Source organism: Amblyraja radiata, chromosome 1, assembly GCF_010909765.2.
Source record: "Amblyraja radiata isolate CabotCenter1 chromosome 1, sAmbRad1.1.pri, whole genome shotgun sequence".
NCBI classification, from domain to species: domain Eukaryota; kingdom Metazoa; phylum Chordata; class Chondrichthyes; order Rajiformes; family Rajidae; genus Amblyraja; species Amblyraja radiata.
This window is the reverse complement of record NC_045956.1, coordinates 172,035,504-172,058,952: the sequence shown is the minus strand read 5'-3', so window position 1 is coordinate 172,058,952 and position 23,449 is coordinate 172,035,504. Positions and strand designations below refer to the sequence as shown.

At 45.0% G+C, this 23,449-nt stretch overlaps 1 protein-coding gene across 2 annotated transcripts in view; it reads right to left on the bottom strand.

Moving 5' to 3' along the window:
* Positions 1–23,449, bottom strand: part of ctnna2 (catenin alpha 2) — a 1,182,272-nt gene that overhangs the window by 1,022,874 nt on the left and 135,949 nt on the right. For both annotated transcript variants that reach the window (XM_033035440.1, XM_033035446.1), the window contains exon 6: positions 21,009–21,275. In XM_033035440.1, the coding sequence (XP_032891331.1) occupies positions 21,009–21,275 (267 nt within the window). The remainder of the gene's footprint in view (positions 1–21,008; positions 21,276–23,449) is intronic.

Here is a 23,449-nt window from a genome sequence, read left to right as displayed (position 1 = left end):
TCGGCCTTTAATCCATTCAATTTACCTAACACCACTTCCCGGATAACCTGGATTTCACACAGTTCCTCCATCTCATTTGACCCCCGGTCCCCTGCTATTTCCGGCAGATTATTTATGTCTTCCTTAGTGAAGACAGAACCAAAGTAGTCATTCAATTTTATCTGCCATGTCCTTGTTCCCCATGATCAATTCACCTGTTTCTGAGTGCAAGGGACCTACATTTATTTTAACTAATCTTTTTCTCTTCACATATCTATAAAAACTTTTGCAGTCAGTTTTTATGTTCCCTGCCAGTTTTCTTTCATAATCTATTTTCTCTTTCCTAATTAAGCCCTTTGTCCTCCTCTGCTGGACTCTGAATTTCTCCCAGTCCTCTAATAGGCTGCTTTTTCTGGCTAATTTGTATGCTTCATCTTTTGTTTTGATACTATCCCTGATTCCCTTGTTATCCACCCATTATAACTGTTTTACCTTTGTTGCACGCATTTCTAATTTCCTGTTTGATGCCATCCCCAACTCCACTACTACTGTTCGGTGGCCTGAACACAACTCCCACTAGCGTTTTCTGCCCCTTATTGTTTTGCAGCTCTACCCATATCGATTCCTCATCCTCCAAGCTAACCAGCTCTAACCAGCAACGCTACCCCCACCTCCTTTTCCTTTCTATCTATCCCTCCTGAATATTGAATATCCCTGGATGTTGAGCTCCCAGCCTTGGTCACCCTGGAGCCATGTCTCCGTGATCCCAACTATATCATAGTCATTAATAGCTATCTGCACATTCAACTCATCCACCTTATTATGAATGCTCCTTGTATTGAGACACAAAGCCTTCAGGCTTGTTTTTACAACACTCTGACCCCTTATACAATTATGTTGAAAAGTGGCCCTTTTTGATTTTTGCCCTGGATTCGTTTGCCTGCACTTTTACTTTTCACCTTGCTACCTATTGCTTCTACCCTCATTTTACACCCCTCTGTCTCTCCGCTCACACATTTAAGAAACTCTTTCCATTTAACTCCATCCTCGACTATCCCATTTGACACCCCAACCCCCTTATTCAGTTTAAAGCCACCCGTGTAGCAGTGGCAAACCTGCCTGCCAGAATGCTGGTCCCCCACCTGTTAAGATGCAATCCGTCCCTTTTGTACAGTTCCCCCTTACTCCAAAACATATCCCAGTGATCTAAGAATCTAAATCCCTGCCTTGTGCACCAGTTCCTCAGCCACACATTCAGGTCCCATATCTCCCTGTTCCTGCTCTCACCAGCATGAGGAACTGGAAGCAAACCAGAGATAACAACCCTGGAGGTTCTTCTTTTCAGCATTTTTCCAAGGTCTCTAAAGTCACGCTGCAGAATATTCATCCCCTTCTTTCCGACATCGTTTGTGCCGACATGCACTACCACTTCCGGCTGTTCACCTTCGCCCTTGAGGATTTTCTGCACTCTGTCCATGACATCCTGGATCCTGGCACCAGGAAGGCAGCACACCATCCTCGAATCCCGTCTGTTGCCACTGAAACCACTGTCCATACCTCTCACAATGGAGTCTCCCACTACAATGGCGTTGCCTGACGTTGGCCTCTTTGGTTTTGGCTCAACAATCCTTTTTGCTTCGCAAGCCAGTCCGCTGCCCAGTGTAATAACGTCTTCTGTCCCGACAGCTTCTAAGTGGGTGAACCTGTTCACAAGTGGTAAAACACCTGGGGACGTTTGCATTCCATGCTTCCCTCCCTTTCTCACCGTCACCCACCTTCTCTCTTCCAGTACCTTAGGTGTAACAATCTTACACTTGGACTTGTCGAGGAACGACTCAGTTTCTCGGACGAACCTGAGGTCATCCACTTGCTTCTCCAGTTCCCCAACACGGTCCTTCAGGAGCTGTACCTGGATGCACTTCTCACATTTGTAGCAGCCAGAGACACCAGCAGTGTCCTTGACCTCCCACATAGTGCAAGCATCACACTGAATCAGCTTGCTTGACATCTCCTTCTATCGTCTCTCCCTCTTCAGCGTTTTGCGTAGCCTCCTCTCCACATTCTCCTCGCCGAAGACTCTCGAGCCAAAGACTCACACTTTTCTCACAGGGCACTTCCCTCACAAGGCCGCTCCCTAAGAGCCGTCTTGCTTATATTGACTGATACATTGCCTAATTTACCAATTTACAACCCAAATTCCTCAGTTTTAAACTTTCCCCCTCTGACTCACTTCCAACTCTCCTCCCATTTGGGCTAGAGCCAATCAGTGTTTTCTCTTGCTTATCTTTGTTGCTGTTGCTTCCAAATCCACAGCAGCTCTGAGTACTTTAGGAAAAGCAAAACTTGACAAGGATGACAATTTATTAAAAACAAATTAGAAATGTAAATGTGATGTCCCTGTCCCACGGTACGAGTTCATTCCAAGAGCTCATAACGCTAACGGCAGATACTCGGGAAGACTCGCTAACGGCAGGTAAGCTCGGGAAGTCTCGTGAAGATTTTTCAACATGTTGAAAAATGTCCACGAGAGCCCCGAGTACCGATGAGCGGCCATTACCGTAAATCTCCGAGTTTGAATCAGGGCAAACTCGGGAGAACTCTTGGAATGAACTCATACAGTGGGACAGGGCCATTACTTTTACATTTCTAATTTGCTTCTAATAAATTGTCATCCTTGTCAAGTTTTGCTTTTCCTAAAGTACTGTCCAGCCAGTTCCTATCTGTCTATGTGGAGAAATACATTTATGGTCACATCCTCTTGTTCCACAAGAACAAGTAAAAATCATATTTGCAACTGAATTGTAAAATAATCTCATAAAAGATTCCATTCATTATTGATAATGTCTATAATAGTTTATTGCTACACTCTGTGTCTAATGTGCTTTGGTTATGTAGGAATAATTCTTTCATTTGATTGATGACTGTTGGATTTTAACTATAACTTGACCATCAAAACAATTTTAACACTTTGTAAGTTCCACCTTCCTGCTCATTAAGTTATTTATTTCCATTATGTGACAGCCCATGACCAAAAGCTGTTGAAGTATTGGCAGGCATGGACTGCTCTATTTGCTGAGAGATTGCATTAGAAGTGAACATTGAACATTGGCAAACACCTCCACGTCATTATACTGAAAGGAAAATCCTCCATTAAAAGGCTGAAGATAATCAGGCCTCGAACATTGGCTTAAGAAAATAATAGAAGAGATACTGGTAAGGAAGTGACTACCTGTAAGCCAAAAGTCAGTTGTAAGGTAAATGCTGGAATATATGAGGAAGGATATAATAAAAGAACATCTTGAAAAGGATAATAAGATTGAGCTGGGTCAATATATCTATCTATGTATTACTAAAGCTCTCATCTTTTCTGTGTGCGTGTGTGATTCATGACCAGGTTTTGCACCACCTTACTCACCATTGTCCTGTGGTGTGGTATATCAAAGTTTTATTCGCATTAATGTTATATTTTACAAGTTATTCACATTTTTAACTTTACAAAATCCCACTTTGAGAAAATCTTCTTCCATCTGCACTGGTAGTTACAGCTATGACATCACAATGGGATTGTAGCCCTGCCCGCTACAATGTTACAATCCCAGGACACTGAGTATTGGCAGCCCTAGAAAGTGCAATTGCATTTATTTTTAAGTTTAAAATGAGGGAGGGTGAATAAGGGGAAATGAGCCACCCCTGCACAGTTGGGGGCTAAGGATGAGTGGTGGAATATTGCATTCGGGGAATGGGTTGCATTGGGGGACCAGGCCTCCGGTGTGACAGGGACCCAACGGGTCCCACTTGGTCTAATAATATATAAAATATAGTATATATAATTATGAAAGGCATCGATAGGGTAGAGTGTCAAAATCTTTTTCCCCAAAGTGGAAATGTCCAACACTAGAGGGAATAGCTATAAAGTGAGATGAGGGATGAAGAAAGGTCTTGACCCGAAATGTCACCCATTCCTTTTATCCAGAGATGCTGCCTGTCCCTCTGAGTTTTGGTGGATAGATTCCAAAACTCCAGCATTTTGTGTCTATCTTCGAAGTTTAATTAAGATGTGCAGGCAAGATGTTTTTGAAAAGCAGAGGGCTGGAACACATTGGTGGGTGGTGGAGGCCTGTGTTTAAGAGGCTTTTAGAGGGCACATGGAAGTGCAGGGAATAGAGTGATATGGATCATGTACAGGCAGATGAGATCAGTTTAACTAAGCATCATGTTTGGTACAAACATTTTGTGCTGAAGGGCCTGTTACTGTGTTGTACTGTTCTAGTTTAGTTTAATTTAGCTTAGAGATACAGCGTGGGAACAGGCCCTTCGGCCCACCGAGTTTGCACCGACCAACAATCACCCCATGCACTAGATTTATCCTGTACACTCGGGACAATTTATAGAAGCCAATTAACCTACACGTTAATATATATAAAAAGCTGCAGTAACTCAGCGGGACAGGCAGCATCTCTGGAGAGAAGGAATGAGTGACATTTCGGGTCGAGAACTTTCTTCGGTCTGAGAAGTCCCGCTGAGTTACTCCAGCTTTTTGTGTCTATATTCAGTTTAAACCAGCATATGCAGTTCCTTCTTACACTACCCACACGTTAATATGGGTAACTTTAACCTAGAAGCCCTACAATCCTACACGTCTTTGGGATGCGGGAGGAAACCCATGCAGTCACAAGGAAAATGTGCAAACTCCGTACAAACAATACTTGTAGTCGGGATTGAACTCGGGTCTTTGGTGCTGTATGGTCACAACTCTACCCCTGCACCACTATGCTACCCATGTTCTATGTACGATGTAATGTGGGTTTATGAAAGAAAAACTGTTTGACTAATTTGCTGAGATTTCTTTTAGTAGTAGTGAGTAGTAGAATAGACAAGTGGGAACCAAAGGGTATAATATATTTGGATTTCCAGAAGAATTTCAAAAAGTTACCAGCCGAAGGTTAGTCAACAATGTCAGAGCACATGGAATTGGGATAATATAATAACATAGAATGAACAAAATGCAAAGAGTGCGATTCAACAAATTATTCTCTGCTTGATGGGCAAATGGGACTAGCTTGGATGGGGCATCTTGGTTAGCATAGATTAGTTGGGCTGAAGGGCCTGTTTCCAGAGCATTGCAAGGATTGATGCTTGAGCCTCAGTTATTAATATCAACAATTTGGTTAAGGGGATAGGGAAAAAAAAGTAATGTCTAAATGAAATCGTTCAGGACTTATTTGTTTTAATGATGTGACCATTTTTTTTAATGATGTGACCAAAAAGGCTGATGAGGGCAGTGCCATAGACACACATGTATGGATTTCACCAAGGCATTCGACAAGGTTCCGGATGGTAGGCTGCTCTGGAAGGTTAGAGTGCATGGGATCCAAGGAGAGACAACTGATTGGATAGAAAATTGGCTTCATGTAAGAATCGAAGGGTGATGATGAAAGGTTGTTTTTCACACTCTAGGCCCATAACTAGTGGTGTGCCTCGGGGTTCGGTACTGGGCCCATTGCTATTTGTCATCTATATCAATGATTTGGATGAGAAGGTACATGGCATGATTAGAAAGTTTGCAGATGACATAAAGTGTGCTCTATTGCAGATAGTGAAGATTATTATCAAAAATTGCAGCAGGATCTTGATTCGTTAGATAGGTTGTCTGAGGAATAGTTGATGGAATTTAATACAGAGAAATGTGAGGTGTTGCATTTTGGGAGGTCCAACATAGGCAGGATCTACAAAGTGAATGGTACGGCTCTGGCGAGTATTGTAGAGCAGATGCTACTCTACAATACTGCTGTATTGTAGAGCAATACTGCTGTACCAGGAGTTCAGGCAAATCGCTCTTTGAAAGTGGCGTTACAGGCAGATAGGGTGGTCAAGAAGTGTTCAAAGGTTCAAAGGTTATTTTATTGGTCACATACATCGAGGTGTAGTGAAATGCTTCTTGCCATGCAGCACATAAAGAAAGAATACAGACACAACAGTAATAAAGAAATTTAAACATAAAAACATCCCCCCACAATGGTTCCCATTATGAGGGAATGCACAATGTCCAGTCCCCATCCCCAGTTCACCCATAGTCGGGCCTATTGAGGCCTCCACGGTTGCCTCCACGGAGGCCCGATGTTCCAGGCCGTTCTCGCCGTGTGATGGTGCTCTGGCGTCGGGAGAATCTTCACAGCGGCATGGGACACCTGGAACGGCCGCTTCCTTACTGGAGGCCACGGCTTCCGAAGCCAACAAGGCCGCGCCGGATGGAGCTCCACCACTGGCGATCTCGCTGAGAGATCCCAGGCTCCCGATGAAAAGTCAGCGCCGCCACCCGCAGCTGGCCGCTCCTCAGACCCGCAGCTCCGCGATGTTTTTATCGGCGGTCTCAGCTCACTGGAGTTCCAGCGCGGCGACCCGGGTAGGGCATCGCCCGCTCCGCGATAGCGCTCCAGCGCTGTGCCGCTGCCGAAGCCGAGGTTCTGGGCGGTCCCCGACAGGAAACACCGCTCCAGGCCCACTGGTAGGCCGCGAGGACGGGTCGACGGTGCAGCCCGGAGCAAAGCTGCCTCTCCGACCAGGTAGGGACCCTAGAAAAGCAGTTTCCCCCTCCCCCCCACATAAAAAAGGCTAGAACTCCAGAACAAAAACCTCAACTTACTAAAAATAAAAAAAGAGAGAAAAAACGGACAGCTGCAGGCTGGGCAGCCATACCATACAGGACGGCGCTCCAGGACAGGGTGCAGGACAGGACAGGACAGGGTGGAGACCAAGCAGCGATTTTCTGTAGTTAATTAAACAGCTAGTTAAAAGAAAATATGACCTTGAGCACAAAAGGGGGCAAGGGGCCATAGGATACAGATTATTACATCTTGTTTTCTTCTCAACTAGATCCTCAGGATCAAATATGATTTGCTTCTACTTTGGTCCTGTGGGTTCTGAAGTGTCAAATAAAGTGAATGTACCATAGATTCTTTCACCGATGGAAGTGTCTGTCTGGGCAACAAAAGTGCTGGTGAACCTCAGCGGGTGCAGCAACATCTATGGAGCGAAGAAAATAGGCAACATTTCGGGCTGAAACCCTTCTTCAGACTGATGTAGTGTGGGAGGGTGGGGGGGAGGGGGTACAGAGGGAGAGCTGAGAAGGGGAAGAGACAGAAAAGGCTACGGGAAATTGGAGAGTCAATGTTTATGCCGCTAGGGTTCAAACTGCCCAAACTGCCCATATGAGGTGCTGCTCCTCCAATTTCCGTGGTGCTCACTCTGGCCATGGAGGAGGCCCAGGACAGAAAGGTCGGATTTGGAATGGGAGGGGGAGTTGAAGTGCTGAGCCACAGGGAGATCAGGTTGGTTAATGCAGACCGAGCGGAGGCGTTCGGCGAAACGATCGCCAAGCCTACGCTTGGTCTCACCGATGTAGATCAGCTGATCTCTCGAGCAGCGGATGCAATAGATGAGGTTGGAGGAAATGCAGGTGAACCTCTGTCGCACCTGGAACGACTGCTTGGGACCTTGAATGGAGCCGAGGGGGGAGGTAAAGCGACAAGTGTAGCATCTCTTGTTCATGTGTGAATATATTTATATCATGGTATATGGACACACTTATCTGTTTTGTAGTAAATGCCTACTATGTTCTATGTGCTGAAGCAAAGCAAGAATTTCATTGTCCTATACAGGGACACATGACAATAAACTCACTTGAACTTGATCTCTTGCGGTTGCACGGGAAAGTGCCAGGGGAGAGGGTGGTGCAGGAGGAAAGGGAAGAATTGACCAGGGAGTTACGGAGGGAGCGGTCTTTACGGAAAGCAGACGGGGAGAGGGGGGGGGGGGGGGAGATGGGAAGATGTGGCCAGTGGTGGGGTCACGTTGGAGGTGGTGAAAATGACGGAGGACTATTTGTTGTATGTGACGGCTAGTGGGGTGAAAGGTGAGGACTAGGGGGACTCTGCCCTTGTTATGAGTGGCGGGATGGGGAGAGAGAGCAGTGTTATGGGGTATTGAAGAGACCCTGGTGAGAGCCTCATCTATGGTAGGGGAGGGGAAGCCCCGTTCCCTGAAGAATTAGGACATTTCCGATGCCCTGTGACTGGACGTCCATGGTGAAGATGAGGGGATGTGGGTCTAGAGAATGGAATGCCAGGAGATGACGGAGAGTGTCTGAGGTGTCTTGAACATAGGTAGGGAGGGATTTAACCAGGGGGGATAGGATGGAGTCAAGGTATGTGGAAATAAGTTTGGTAGGGCACAAACAGGCAGAGACAATGGGTCTACCAGGACAGTCAGGTTTGTGGATTTTGGGGAGAAGGTAAAATCTGTCTGGCGAGTGGATGGGTGATTTGTGAGGTGGTGTGCCGCCACTGCTTTTACACTGAACTCCATGGCACTCCTGACACATGGACTAAGGTTCTCAGTATCAACCCAAATGCTCCTTCTTGAAGCAAATGCACATTCCCAGGAATTCCCAGAAGTTGGTGGGGATATTGCATTTCTTTCAAAGGAGGATTTGAGAACATGTTTAAATCTCTTATTCTATACTAGTGATTTCTTCTCATAACATAGTTCAGAAAAATGCATATTTCATGAGTCTGATATCATAAATTGTCCTGTGGATCCCACTGTCTGTCATTAGGGCTATACTGTGAATGCTGATATGCATTTTGCTTATCCTGTCAGTGGATTTGGAAGATTTTACTGAGACTGTGCTGCCAGTTATCTTTGTAGCAGTTTAAGGTCCTTAGTTTTGGCAGTCTAAGTCTTAGATGCATGTATGAGGGTAAAGATCACGGCTGTCTGATAGAACACGAGTTATGTACCAGGTCTAAGAATATCTGAGGAAGTCACACATCTCACTTATGACATCCTTTGCAAATTTATGCCTGCAAATACATTTTATCAGCAGAGAGGACCAGGTAAAATGTGGTGCTTTCAAATAAGTAGATCCCATGGGTTGTTGATTGAGTGGGTTCAAACGCAGCTTTGTGCAAGACTTGCAGAACCAATTTTAACATAAAAACTTGCTCTAAAATAACAATATTGAAATAAATGCACTGTCTTTAGTTTACCAGTAGATGGCAGTTGTTTTTTAAAATTGCACATACTTTTAATGTACACTCAAAGGAGACAAAATTACAAGTTACCTTCAGCAATTATTTTGATACATCTAAAATCAGCAGAATTAATGACACAGACTGGCAGTTTCACAGCAGATAGAAGTTAACACTGAAGTGTTGAAGTGCAAAATGATGCATTTTAGGAAGAATATGGTACACTGACCAGAGGGTTACAACATAGGAAACCCATAGAAACAGAGAAACATAGAAAATAGGAGCAGGAGGAGGCCATTTAGCCCTTCGAGCCAGCACCGGCATTCATTGTGATCATGGCTGATCGTCCCCAATCAATAACCCATGCCTGCCTTCTCCCCATATCCCTTGATTCCACTAGCCCCTAGAGCTCTATCTAACTCTCTCTTAAATCCATCCAGTGACTTGGCCTCCACTTTCCTCTGTGGTAGGGAATTCCACAGTTACACATGGGTCCATGAGTGAATAATCTTCACCTGTATAGAATCAATAAGGCAACAGTTTAACTTCCATTCCCTGTCTCTTTCTCTTGCGCCCAACAATCACATCCCCTACCTCCTCTTCTCTAATCTTCCACTCTTTTCCACTTAACAAAGCTGGAAGGCCAGCCTGGAATACTAATTTTCAATTTCTCTTCTCCAGTATCAGTATACTGGAAAATAATTCATCTTTTCCTGCCAGAGTGGTACCACAACAAAACCTCAAATAAAATGAGTATCACTGAACAGAAGGCTTTTTGTGCAATAAGAATAAATAAGAAGCTAATGATGCTGATGCAAACTGAGATTTAGGATAATTTGCAACAGAGATGCAAGATGAAGAAAATGTTTGCATGTGTATAATTATAAAAGGTGATAGATTGGATAAAATACTTCAAGAAGTGAACATTTCAGAATTTGGAGAAAAAACAGGAAAGTGAAATGAATTGCATACTGTAACTATTTCAAAGAGGTGATACTGTGCTGAATGATCGTTGTACTGTAAAGTCTTATGATTTAATTATAGTCACTGAGAGATTAAATATCACAAATTTGTTCAGGCCTTCCTTCTGATAGAATTTGCTTAATGATGCTGTAAACTTGATGATCAACGATGTTAAATATTCATTGCAGATGTGTAAAAGTTCCCAGACATAAAATGCTCAGCAAAATTGCACTTCATCATCCTGAATGTATATTTAACATGGTCAAATGTCCTTAGATGCTTATCTTGAATGGCATAGAAGAGATTGTTCTTTTGAAATAAATTAGGCAAGACAGACATGATACACCCCAATGAGGATCCAGTGACAGCCAAACCAAAGATTCTAACTTGATTTTTTACACACCTCTTCTAGAACTATAATCTGTTATTTCCTTGTCACCATACAGCAAGATGCTCTATAGACGTTATATTTTACTGATTAGAAGACAGCAAAGCTAGCCAATGTTGCAATAGTCAAGGCTAGTTAGTTTACAAGTTTATTTAATCTCCATCCTTTGTTCATGAACCAGTGAACAGGGCTTTTTGTCAGGGCAAATGCCATGTTATCAAAGTATTTGGAGGTATGACCTACCTAAACATTTAGTTTTTAGACATACAGCATGGAAACAGGCCCTTCGGCCCACCAACCAGCGATCCCGGCACATCATTAACACAACCCTACACACACTAAGGCCAATTTTACATTTACACCAAGCCAATTAACCTGCAAACCTGTACGTCTTTGGAGTGTGGGAGTAAACCAAAGATCTCGGCGAAAACCCACGCGGTCACAGGGAGAACGTACAAACTACGTACAGTCGGGATCGAACCCGAGTCTCTGGCGCTGGAAGGCAACAACTCTACTACTGCGCCACCGTGCCGCCCTATTTCTTGAAATAATTCTACCTTTGTGAGGAGGAAGTACTTAAAAATGGCCTGTTACTGGAATTTATTTGGAATTTTCATAATAATATCCATAAATCCTTACTGATAAAACATTTGTCGATAGTCAATAAAAACATCCTCAACTAAATAGGAAATAAAAATGTATCATCATGAATGACTGTCATGCTACCTGCTCATACCAGGCAGTGCAGAATTAGCCTTAACATCAACTTTTGCCTTCGGAAAAGTAAAATGGTCAGGGATTAAAGATAACATTTTTAAAACAGTCCATTAATTAAGAGTGAATTTGATCAAGCAGGTACATTGGCAGCGGAAGAGGAGGGGGAGGGGGGGGGGGGGGGGGGGAGATTAATATATCCTACAGCTCGGTGTCTCTTTTAAAAATACCACAAAGCAATTTTATCCTTATCTTCATGTCCCAAGAATCTGTTGTAATTATAAAATCAATATCCAAGTTTCACTGTACCTTTATTGACCTTTAAACTGACCTTTGAACCTTGGAATCTTTATTTTATCCCTACTGCATTTATTTCCTTTTAGCAATCATGTATAAATTGAAAGTAGGATGTGACCCTGAAATTGCAATCAGTCTCAACAAGTCAGACTATCTCAACCACTTGTTGGGATTTTCAATTTAAAATAATCTTTGTATAGAAGATATAAAAGAATATGAACAGAAATGTCACCTTATGGTCAAGCTATTGTATCATACTAATATTTTGATTTAATTTCAAAGAAGAATGGATCATTTCAGTACAAGATATATATAACAACATATAACAATTACAGCACGGAAACAGGCCATCTCGGCCCTACAAGTCCGTGCCGAACAACTTTTTTTCCCTTAGTCCCACCTGCCTGCACTCATACCATAACCCTCCATTCCCTTCTCATGCATATGCCTATCCAATTTATTTTTAAATGATACCAACGAACCTGCCTCTACCATTTCCACTGGAAGCTCATTCCACACCGCTACCACTCTCTGAGTAAAGAAGTTCCCCCTCATGTTACCCCTAAACTTCTGTCCCTTAATTCTGAAGTCATGTCCTCTTGTTTGAATCTTCCCTTTTCTCAAAGGGAAAAGCTGATCCACATCAACTCTGTCTATCCCTCTCATCATTTTAAAGACCTCTATCATGTCCCCCCTTAACCTTCTGCGCTCCAGAGAATAAAGACCTAACTTATTCAACCTTTCTCTGTAACTTAGTTGTTGAAACCCAGGCAACATTCTAGTAAATCTCCTCTGTACTCTCTCTATTTTGTTGACATCCTGCCTATAATTGGGCGACCAAAATTGTACACCATACTCCAGATTTGGTCTCACCAATGCCTTGTACAATTTTAACATTACATCCCAGCTTCTATACTCAATGCTCTGATTTATAAAGGCTAGCATACCAAAAGCTTTCTTTACCACCCTATCTATATGAGATTCCACCTTCAAGGAACTATGCACAGTTATTCCCAGATCCCTCTGTTCAACTGTATTCTTCAATTCCCTACCATTTACCATGTACGTCCTATTTTGATTTGTCCTGCCAAGGTGTAGCACCTCACATTTATCAGCATTAAACTCCATCTGCCATCTTTCAGCCCATTCTTCCAAATGGCCTAAATCACTCTGTAGACTTTGGAAATCCTCTTCATTATCCACAACACCCCCTATCTTGGTATCATCTGCATACTTACTAATCCAATTTACCACACCTTCATCCAGATCATTGATGTACATGACAAACAACAAAGGACCCAACACCGATCCCTGAGGCACCCCACTAGTCACCTGCCTCCAACCCGACAAACAACCATCCACCATTACCCTCTGGCTTCTCCCATTCAGCCACTGTTGAATCCATCTTGCTACTCCTGCATTTATACCCAACAGTTGAACCTTCTTAACCAACCTTCCATGAGGAACCTTGTCAAAGGCCTTACTAAAGTCCATATAGACAACATCCACTGCTTTACCCTCGTCAATTTCCCTAGTAACCTCTTCAAAAAATTCAAGAAGATTAGTCAAACATGACCTTCCAGGCACAAATCCATGCTGACTGTTCCTAATCAGACCCTGTTTATCCAGATGCTTATATATATTATCTCTAAGTATCTTTTCCATTAATTTGCCCACCACTGAAGTCAAACTAACAGGCCTATAATTGCTAGGTTTACTCTTAGAACCCATTTTAAACAATGGAACAACATGCGCAGTACGCCAATCCTCGGGGACTATTCCCATTTCTAATGACATTTGAAATATTTCTGTCATAGCCCCGGCTATTTCTACACTAACTTCCCTCAATGTCCTAGGGAATATCCTGTCAGGACCTGGAGACTTATCCACTTTTATATTTTTCAAAAGTGTCAGTACTTCTTTTACTTTGAAACTCATAGTATCCATAGCTACTCTACTAGTTTCCCTTACTCCTTGGTGAATACCGAAGAAAATAAATTGTTCAATATCTCCCCCATCTCTTTTGGCTCTGCAGATAGCTGTCCACTCCGTCTCTCCAATGGACCAATTTTATCCCTCGTTATCCTTTTGCTATTAATATAGCTGTAGAAACCCTTTGGATTTACTTTCACCTTACTTGCCAAAGCAACCTCATGTCTTCTTTTAGCTTTTCTAATTTCTTTCTTAAGATTCTTTTTACATTCCTTATACTCCTCAAGCACGTCATTTACTTCATGCTGCCTATAATTATTGTAGATCTCCCTCTTTTTCCGAACAAAGTATCCAATTTCCCTTGAAAACCAGGGCTCTTTCCACTTTTTACTGTTTCCTTTCAACCGAACAGGAACATAAAGATTCTGTACTCTTAAAATTTCTCCTTTAAAAGTCCTCCATTTCTCTTCTACACCCTTCCCATAAAACAAAATGTCCCAGTTCACTCCTTTTAAATCATTTCGCATCTCATCAAAGTTAGCCTTTCTCCAATCAAAAATCTCAACCATAGGTCCAATTCTGACCCTCTCCATAATTATATTGAAACTAATGGTATTGTGATCACTGGACCCGAAGTGCTCCCCAACGCATACCTCCGCCACCTGTCCCGTCTCATTTCCTAACAGGAGGTCCAACACTGCCCCTCCTCTAGTAGGTACTTCTATGTATTGCTGCAAAAAACTATCCTGCACACATTTTACAAACTCCAAACCATCCAGCCCATTTACCGAATGTGTTTCCCAGTCTATGTGTGGAAAGTTGAAATCTCCCACAATCACTACTTTGTGCTTACTACTAATATCTGCTATCTCCTTACATATTTGCTCTTCCAATTCCCGATCCCCATTTGGCGGTCTATAATACACCCCTATAAGTGTTGCTACCCCTTTCCCACTTCTCAGTTCCACCCAAATAGCCTCCCTAGATGAGCCCTCCAATCTATCCTGCCAAAGCACTGCTGTAATATATTCCCTGACTAGTAATGCAACACCTCCACCTCTTGCCCCTCCAATTCTATCACACCTGAAGCAACGAAATGCTGGAATATTTAGTTTCCAATCACAGCCCTTCTGCAACCATGTTTCACTAATCACCACAACATCATACTTCCAGGTGTCTATCCAGACTCTAAGCTCATCCACCTTTCTTACAATGCTCCTAGCATTAAAATATGCACATTTAAGAAACCCCCCCGCCTCTTATTCTCTGTTTATTTCCTTTTTTTTCTTTCTCCTCTTGTGCCCGAGTGCTTCCCTTTTCTGCTTCCTGCCTCCCATTCTGTCTACTAGCTTTCTCTATTTGAGTCCCTCGCCCCAACCGTTCTAGTTTAAAGTCTCCCCAGTAGCCTTTGCGAATTTCCCCGCCAGGATATTGGTCCCCCTCGGGTTCAAGTGCAACCCATCCTTGGATATCCACTTGGAAGAAATGTTGCACATATTCCCTCCCTCTAGGCTGTGGGCCGAGGAGCTATTTCATTTAGTTTCGTGACCCAACTCACAGAACCACCTGAATTTTTAACATATTGTGTAATAAAATTATTTAAATCATACCTGAAACTCATCAAGACCAAAACCTGCACATTTTTAAGAAATATGAGAAAACCCTCAAATTTTCTGAGTAGTAATTGCCCAATCAATGCATATTTGACATTGAGGTCAGACACAAATTGGCCAATCCCGCGCTTTGTTTTATGGTCGCTAGGCAGCGAGGACGCTGGGATCATGGCTGCCATCTCATTACATCAATAGCAATAACAAGGTTTCCAAGGATAAAGCTAATGCTAACCTTGCTGATAATTTTATTTTTCATTTGATTTATCTTTATAATGTTATAATGCTTACTGGTAAATAAAAATGATAAATAACAAATGTAGAGTTAGGATTAAGGTCAGTCTGTTTGTCAGTCTGTCAGTCTGTCTGTTTGTCAGTCTGTTTGTTAGTCTGTCTGTCTGTCTGTGAATCTGTCGGTCGGGCCGTCAGTGGTGAGCATTGGGTCGGGCCTCCTCCAGGAGGTGAGGGCCGGGCCTCCTCCAGGAGGTGAGCCTTGGGCCGGGCCTCCACCGGGAGGTGAGCATTGGGCATCCGGGAGGTGAGGGTTGTGCCAGGCCTCCGCCGGGAGGTGAGCATTGTGCCGCCGGGAGGTGAGCGTTGTGCCGCCGGGAGGCGAGCGTTGGGCCGCCGGGAGGTGAGGGTTGGGCCGCCGGGAGGTGAGCATTGGGCCGGGTCTACGGTGAGTGCTGCGAGGAGTCGGTCGGGCTGTCGGCCGGTGTTGCAGCAAGCGAGCAGGCGGTCTGACAGAGCCGACGCTATCTGGGTGCTAAATGCGGCCCGGGTGGCGTGCAGGGCAAGGCTGCCCCCCTCCATCGCCACCACCAGAAGGGCATGCTGGCCGAGATGGACGCGTGCTGGGACACAGTACGGAGCCCGCAGCTGGTCTCAAAGCGGCTCCAGCTCCAGCCTTGGACAGGTCTGGGAGGGGGTGAGTTAGGGTTAGAGTTTGGCATTTTCCTGCCTTAGCCTTCCCCCAGCCTGGCACTGCCCCAGGCCCACTATGGCCGTGACCCCCACTCTGCACACTGGCAGTCAGTGTGGTTCAGTAAACGGGGGAACCCAGAAGAACTGCCCTGACCTATTAATTAGGCTGGTTCAAGAGGACCTCTGCGGCAATCTCATTCAAATAAAACCTCACAATTATATTCATTATATTATTTTTATAGAATACAATTATACATCTCGTTTGAACGTAGTTTACAGTGTTTTTTTTTAACTGGGTATGTGTGGGGGGGGGGGGGGGGGGGGGGGGGGGGGAAGGGGGAAACTTTTAAAATCTCTTCCCTGTACGGCAGACCCGACCTTTTCTCTGTCGGGTCCCCGTTGTCATTGGGACCTAGCACCGTGGAGCGGCCTCCAACCGGAACGACCTGGGGCTCCAGCGCGGAGCCTGCGGACCTACTACCATCGTGGACTGGCCGAGTTCAGAGCGGGAGGCGCTGTAGTGGCGCGCTGCTGCGGCCCGACCCCAGAGATTCGGAGGCTCCAGCCGCAGGTCTAGTGGACGGTGGCACCGGGAGCCCATGGGTCCCTGGTGGGAGACTGCTTTTCGGGGCTTCCGCAATGGAGACTTCTCCCGCCCGAGTTGTGGGCTTGAGGATGACCTGGAGCGGGGCCTTACATCGCCCAGGCGCGGCTTTAATGGCCGCGGGACTTGCTAGCGCCCGCCGGGGGGCTCCAACATCAAGACCTGGAGCGTGGCCTTGCATCGCCCGGCACGGCTTTAATGGCCGCGGGACTTATTTACCATCGCCCGCCGGGGGCTTTGACTTTGACATCGGGAGGAGAATGGGGAGTGCAGGGGAGAGATAAGACTTTGCCTTCCATCACAGTGAGGAGGAGATTCGCTGTGATGGATGTTTGTGTAAATTGTGTTGTGTCTTGGTTCTTCTGCTTGTTTGTATGACAGCAGAAACTAAATTTCGTTTGAACTTCTGGGTTCAAATGACAACAAATAAAATCTAATCTAATCTAATCTAATAATTATATATGATTACAGTCATATTCACAAGTCATATATATAGATGGTATAATAATTCATAGTTTAAAGAGACTGCAAAACAGAAATAGGCTCCACATGGTGTAATATGGGCATTGGACACTAGATGGCGGTTACTTTTCCGATCTCATTTTCTAATTAGTTTAATTAATTAATGTGCAATCTTTGGCACAGACGAGTTATGACTTCCTTCTCAATTATATTTCATCTAAATCTGTGCAAAATTTCATGTAGTTCCGAGACGTGGGTCACGAAAATGGATTTCTAGACACATTTTTGATGCTCAGCCCACAGCCTACTCACAAAGAACAAAATACTGCTGTTTATTAAAACAAATGGAGTGCAAGTTTCTACACAATGTAACCAAAGTCTGAAAAGGATATAGTAAAAAAGATGAGAAGCATCTAAAAATCAATCAACTACAGATGCTGAAAATTAGAGATATAAACAGTAAATGAAGCAGCATTTCTGTGTTCATATGAAAGGTCATCTGTAATGTTAAATTTGTTTCTTTCTCACCAGATACTGCCCAATCTGCTGATTACTTTCAGCATTTATGTTTATACTTTTGAAAAACTGAAATACTGTGTACAACACAAAGCTTCCGAATTCTTCTGTACAGGAAGGAAATGCAGAAGCAAGTTTACATTGAATATGGACAAAAATTACTGGAGTAACTCAGCGGGACAGGCAGCATCTCTGGAGAGAAGGGATGGGTGATGTTTTGGGTCGAGACCCTACTGCAGACTGAGAGTCAGGGGAAAGAAAGACCAGAGAGGGCAGCATGGTGCTGTAGCAGGGGAGTTGCCCTAAGACTATAAAACAGGATAGTAAAAGCTTCTTTAGGTATGTGAAGAGGAAAAAATTAGTTAAGACCAAAGTTGGACCCTTGAAGACCGAAAAAGGTGAATTTATTATGGGGAACAAGGAAATGGCAGATGAGTTGAACAGGTACTTTGGATCTGTCTTCACTAAGGAGGACACAAACAATCTTCCTGATATAGTAGTGGCCAGAAGATCTGGGGTGACAGAGGAACTGAAGAAAATCCACATTAGGCAGGAAATGATGTTGGATAGACCGATCGGACTGAAGGCTGATAAATCCCCAGGGCCTGATGGTCTACACCCCAGGGTACTTAAAGAAGTGGCTGAAATCATGGATGCATTGGTGATAATTTTCCAATGTTCTATACTCAGGCTCAGTTCCTGTGGATTGGAGGGTAGCTAATGTTATCCCACTTTTTAAGAAAGGCGAGAGAGAGAAAACGAGGAATTATAGACCAGTTAGCCTGACATTGGTGGTGGGGAAGTTGCTGAAGTCAATTATAAAAGATGAGATAGCCGCACATTTGGATAGCTGTAACAGGACCGGTCCGAGTCAGCATGGTTTTACGAAGGGGAAATCATGCTTGACTAATCTTCTGGAATTTTTTGAAGATGTAACTAGGAAAATGGACAAGGGAGAGCCAGTGGATGTAGTGTACCTGGACTTTCAGAAAGCATTTGATAAGGTCCCACATAGAAGATTAGTGGGCAAAATTAGGGCACATGGTATTGGGGGTAGAGTGCTGACATGGATAGAGAAGTGGTTGGCAGACAGGAAACAAAGAGTAGGGATTAATGGGTCCCTTTCAGAATGGCTGCCAGTGACTAGTGGGGTACCGCAAGGCTCGGTGCTGGGACCGCAGCTATATACAATATACATCAATGATTTGGATGAAGGGATTCAAAGTAACATTAGCAAATTTGCAGATGACACAAAGGGTGGTGGAGACAGGTTCTCTGGATGCTTTCAAGAGAGCTAGAAAGGGCTCTTAAAGATAGCGGAGTCAGGAGATATGGGTAGAAGGCAGGAACTGGGTACTGATTGGGGATGATCAGCCATGATCACATTGAATGGCGGTGCTGGCTCGAAGGGCCAAATGGTCTACTCCTGCACCAATTGTCTATAGTCTATTAATGCACCAGAGACCCGGGTTTGATCCTAACCACGGGTGCTTGTCTGCACGGAATTTGTACGTTCTCCCCCTGACGTGCGTGGGTTTTCCCCGGGAGCTGCGGTTTCCTCCCACACTCCAAAGACGTACACATTTGTAGGTTAATTGGCTTGGTAAAATTCTAAATTGTCCCTAGTGTGTGTGGGAATCAATTGTTGGCGCGGACTCAGCGGGCAGAAGGGCCTGTTGCCGTGCTGTATCTCTAAACTAAACTAGAGACTAGGTTCATGGCTAGCTGAGGGGAAGGTGACAATAAGGCATTGAATCTATAAAATTAATCAGGAGGATAGTGAAACTAGTTAAAGAACTAGGGTGGGGGAGGAACGGAAAGAGAGAGAAAGCAAGGGTTACGAAGCTAAAGAAATCAACAACTCAGCAGTGTGAATATTGATTTATCTAACTTCATGTAACCCTTGCTTTGCCTCTCTCACCATCCCTCCCCCACCTCTCAGCTAACAATGAACCATTCTACATTTCCCTGAGTATTGTCTGCTTCGATCTGTCGTTTTCACACCATGACCTATATATCTTCCTCTCCCCGACTCAGTCTGAAGAAGGGTCTCGACCCGAAACATCACCCATTCATAAGTGATATGAATTAGGCTATTCAGCCCATCAAGTCTAATCCTCCCTTCAATCATGGCTGATCTCTCCCTCCTAAACCCATTCTCCTGCCTTCTCCCCATAACCTCTGACTCATGTACTAATCAAGAAACTATCTTTCTCTGCCTTAAAAATATCCATTAACTTGGCCTCCACACCCTTCTGTGGCAAAGAATTCCACAGATTCACCACCCTCTGACTAAAGAAATTTCACATCATTTCCTTCCTAAAAGAATGTCCTTTAATTGCTCACAGTACTCCAAAAGCAGCGTGACCAGCGCCTTGATTTGAAGTTTTAATTTTTGGGGAATCCTGCACCTGCACTACCAAGACCCTTTGCACTTCTGATTTCTGGATTCTCTCGCGATTTAGAAAATAGTCTACGCCTTTATTCCTGCTACCAAAATGCATGACTCCACACTTTGCTACTCTATATTCCATCTGCCACTTCTCTGCCCACTCTCCCAACCTGTCCAAGTCTTTCTGCGGAGTCTCTGCTCTCTCTACACAACCTGCCCCTCCACCTATTTTCGGATTATCCGCAAACTTGGCCACAAAACCTTCAATCCCCTCCTAATCCTCCCCCCCCCCAACACAGACCCCTGTGGATCTCTTCTCTCCAGAGATGTTGCCTGTCGCGCCGCAAGTTATTCTGATTCAATTGATTGGAAATAGGATTTATTTTGATGTACATAAAAGATTAGAGGGAACATAGATACATAGACAATAGTTGCAGTAGTAGGCCATTCGACACTTTGAGCCAGCACCGTCATTCAATGTGATCATGGCTGATCATCCACAATCAGTTCCTGCCTTCTCACCATACCCCTTGATTCCGCTAGCCCTAAGAGCTTTATCTAACTCTCTTTTGAATGCATCCAGTGAATTGGCCTGCACTGTCTTTGGAGGCAGAGAATTCCACAAATTTATAACTCACTGTGTGAAAAAGTTTTTCCTCATCTCAGTTCTAAATGACCTACCCTTTATTCTTAAACTGTGGCCCCTGGTTCTGGACTCCCCCAACATCATGTTCGATCTTACTATGAAAATGCCACTTTAAAAATGCGCAGAGACAAGGACCTTTCTTTCCCTCATCTTAGAATTCGTAACCACCCACTCACAAAATTAACTTATGTAATACATCCAAGGACCATAACAATGATTTAATTGGATCTTTTAACTCCATTTATGAATGTGAGTTTAACACTGACATTGGCACAGTTTCTAACATGCTAACCTCGAGCATTAAACAGTTTATTTAGAAGACATTTTGAACTTCCCAAAACAGCAAGTGATGTATATTATGCAGTTTTTTTTTAATCTGGCCATTAATAGCCAGCATCAGTAATAGTGATATTTTATGGACGGCCAGAGCTTTAGATAATCCACAACTTTTAAAATTTTATTGCTATCAAAAGAATTGGAAACTGGACATATTCACAAAGGGCAGATAATTTAGTGTCTTGACAGTGAGGATGAAAATCCACAGATACTTACATCAAATTCATTCAAAGCTGCAGCTAGTTCCCCAATGCCAACCTGCCCATGTTTGTCATCTGCCATTGAAGTAGACTGGGCAGCATTTGAAATTCCAGCAATAGCCTCTTGTACTTGTTTGAAAACATAATCTCGATTGGCTCTGGTAGCAGCTACATCAGGATGTCGGAGGAATGCTTGAGAAGCAGTGTACAACATTGTTGCATTCTTCTTCAAGGCACCTCGAGCAGCTGCCATTTCATCCCTGCAGTGGAGATCCTTCAGTTCCTATAATTGAAAACATACATAATCGTAAAGGAGTTAAGTCTGACACACTGTAACTTTACTGAGTCTTTAATAAAGGCACATGTCAAACAAGTCCCAGTGCCGACTGCATCTAGTCTTCAGGCGTACTGGAACCAAGGGAGGAGCAAGGGGAAGATATCACAGTTATACTGAGATGACTGGGCATGGTTAGTGGTATTGAGGTAGCTACATTATAGGTTGCATGCATAAACCATCTACATCCTTTCCCTTAGAAATCTAAAATTGAAGTTATAACAGTGGCAGTGTGATTATACAACACATGCAAATTTAAACAAAATCACCGTAGCGGACAGGTTTGACAACCCGACCCGAGCGTGTGCGTATAGCACCATCACCCTCCCCACCAGAGAGAAGAGGAGGCGGAGCAGTAGCAGCCGGGAAGGAGAAAGTCGGCGGAGACCCAACCGGGAATGCGGGAGGTGACCCAACCGGCACAGGTGATCCAGGAGGAGGAGACGGGGGAGAAGGAGGAGAAGGAGAACGAGCAGGGGAGGAGATCAACTGCCCGAAACCAGGAAGCGCAGAGGGAGGAGAACGCGGCAAGCGAACTGACCGGGGCATGCAGGGAGCTGTGGGGTAATTAGTAATGACAGGCTTGAAACGAAACGGAGGAGCGTAGGGATCCGCAGGAGGAGGCAGAGGCTCGTTAACGGCCAACAGGTGCTGGCGGCTCCGGTGGTAGAGAGTTCCATCAAAGTCCACCAGGTAAGTTCTCGGGGAAGTGTCCACACCAACAACGGTTGCGAGTCGGGAGAATCCAGTGGCTGTCTGCATGCGGATGACCTGGCCAGGCAGTAGTGTTGAGAGCGGGCGGCAGGACTTGTCGTGAGAGCGGCGCTGTACCTCATGCTTGTGAGCAATCCGTTGCTGAAAGGCGGCAGGCTGGAGGACCTAGGGCACCAGGGATTGTTGGGCGATCGGCATCGGTGGGCGAAGCACGCGGGACATCAGATGCTGGGCAGGGGATCGCATGGTAGGGTCCCGTGAGATGTTGCAAAGGTTTAGTAGACCCAGGTAGAAGTCACCATTGGAGAGACGAGACTGCTCGAGCAAATTCTTGGCACTGCGGACAGCTCGCTCGGCCAGGCCATTGCTCTGCGGGTATTCGGGGCTGCTGGTATAGTGAGTGAAGTTCCACTTCACAGCGAAAGCCTGTAATTCTGCACTGACGAACTGACGGCCGTTGTCGGTCTGCAAGCGGACCGGGGACCCAAAGGTAGCAAAGTGTCTGCGCAGCTTACTAATAACCATTTCAGAGGTGATAGCAGGGAGAAGGTCCACTTTGAATCAGTTGGAGTATGAATCAACCAACACCAGGTAGTGCTTGCCTCGCCATTCGAATATGTCAGCAGCCAGCGAGGTCCAGGGCATGGCAGGCGCAGGCTGCTGCAGAAGTGGCTGGCGCTGCTGATGTGGGGCAAGAGTGTTGCAATCAGGACAGGAGGCTACTCGGGCTTTAATGTACTTGGCCATGCCGGGCCAATAGTATTGTTCTTGGGCATGTGAGACGGTGGCATCGGCTCCGGGATGCCCCATGTGGGCAGCGTTGTAGTACAAGTCATATAGGGAGGCAGGGACGACCACCTTGTGACCCTTGATGATGATGCCGTCCCGGAGCACAAGCTCGTCGCGGACCAGAAAGAAAGGGTGGGCGCCCGCAGGCAGTGAGGTGCGTCTGCTGGGCCACCCCCGCTGGATGACAGCTGCGAGCTGTTGCAGGTCGGGGTCGTTGGCGGTGTGCTCAACCAGGCACTGCAGCTGCTTAGAGGGAACAAAGTTGACATTGAGTACCTGCAGATCCTCCTGCTCGTAGGGGTGCCTGTCACAGGAGGACCGGGGGGCCCGGGACAGCGCGTCGGCTTCATGCCCCTCTTGTACACGGTCAGAAAGTCGAACCGCTGGAGCTGTAACATCATGCGCTGGAGTCTAGCTGGAGCGATATGGATAGGCTTATTGAGGATGGTCACCAAGGGTTGATGATCCGTTTTGACGGTGAACCTGGTACCGAAAAGGAAGTCCTTGAACTTGGAGCAGGCGAATACAACTGCAAGAAGCTCCTTCTCGATTTGTGCATAGCGCTGCTCAGTGTCTGTCATGGTACGCGAGGCATAAGAAATGGGCTGCAGCGAGCCATC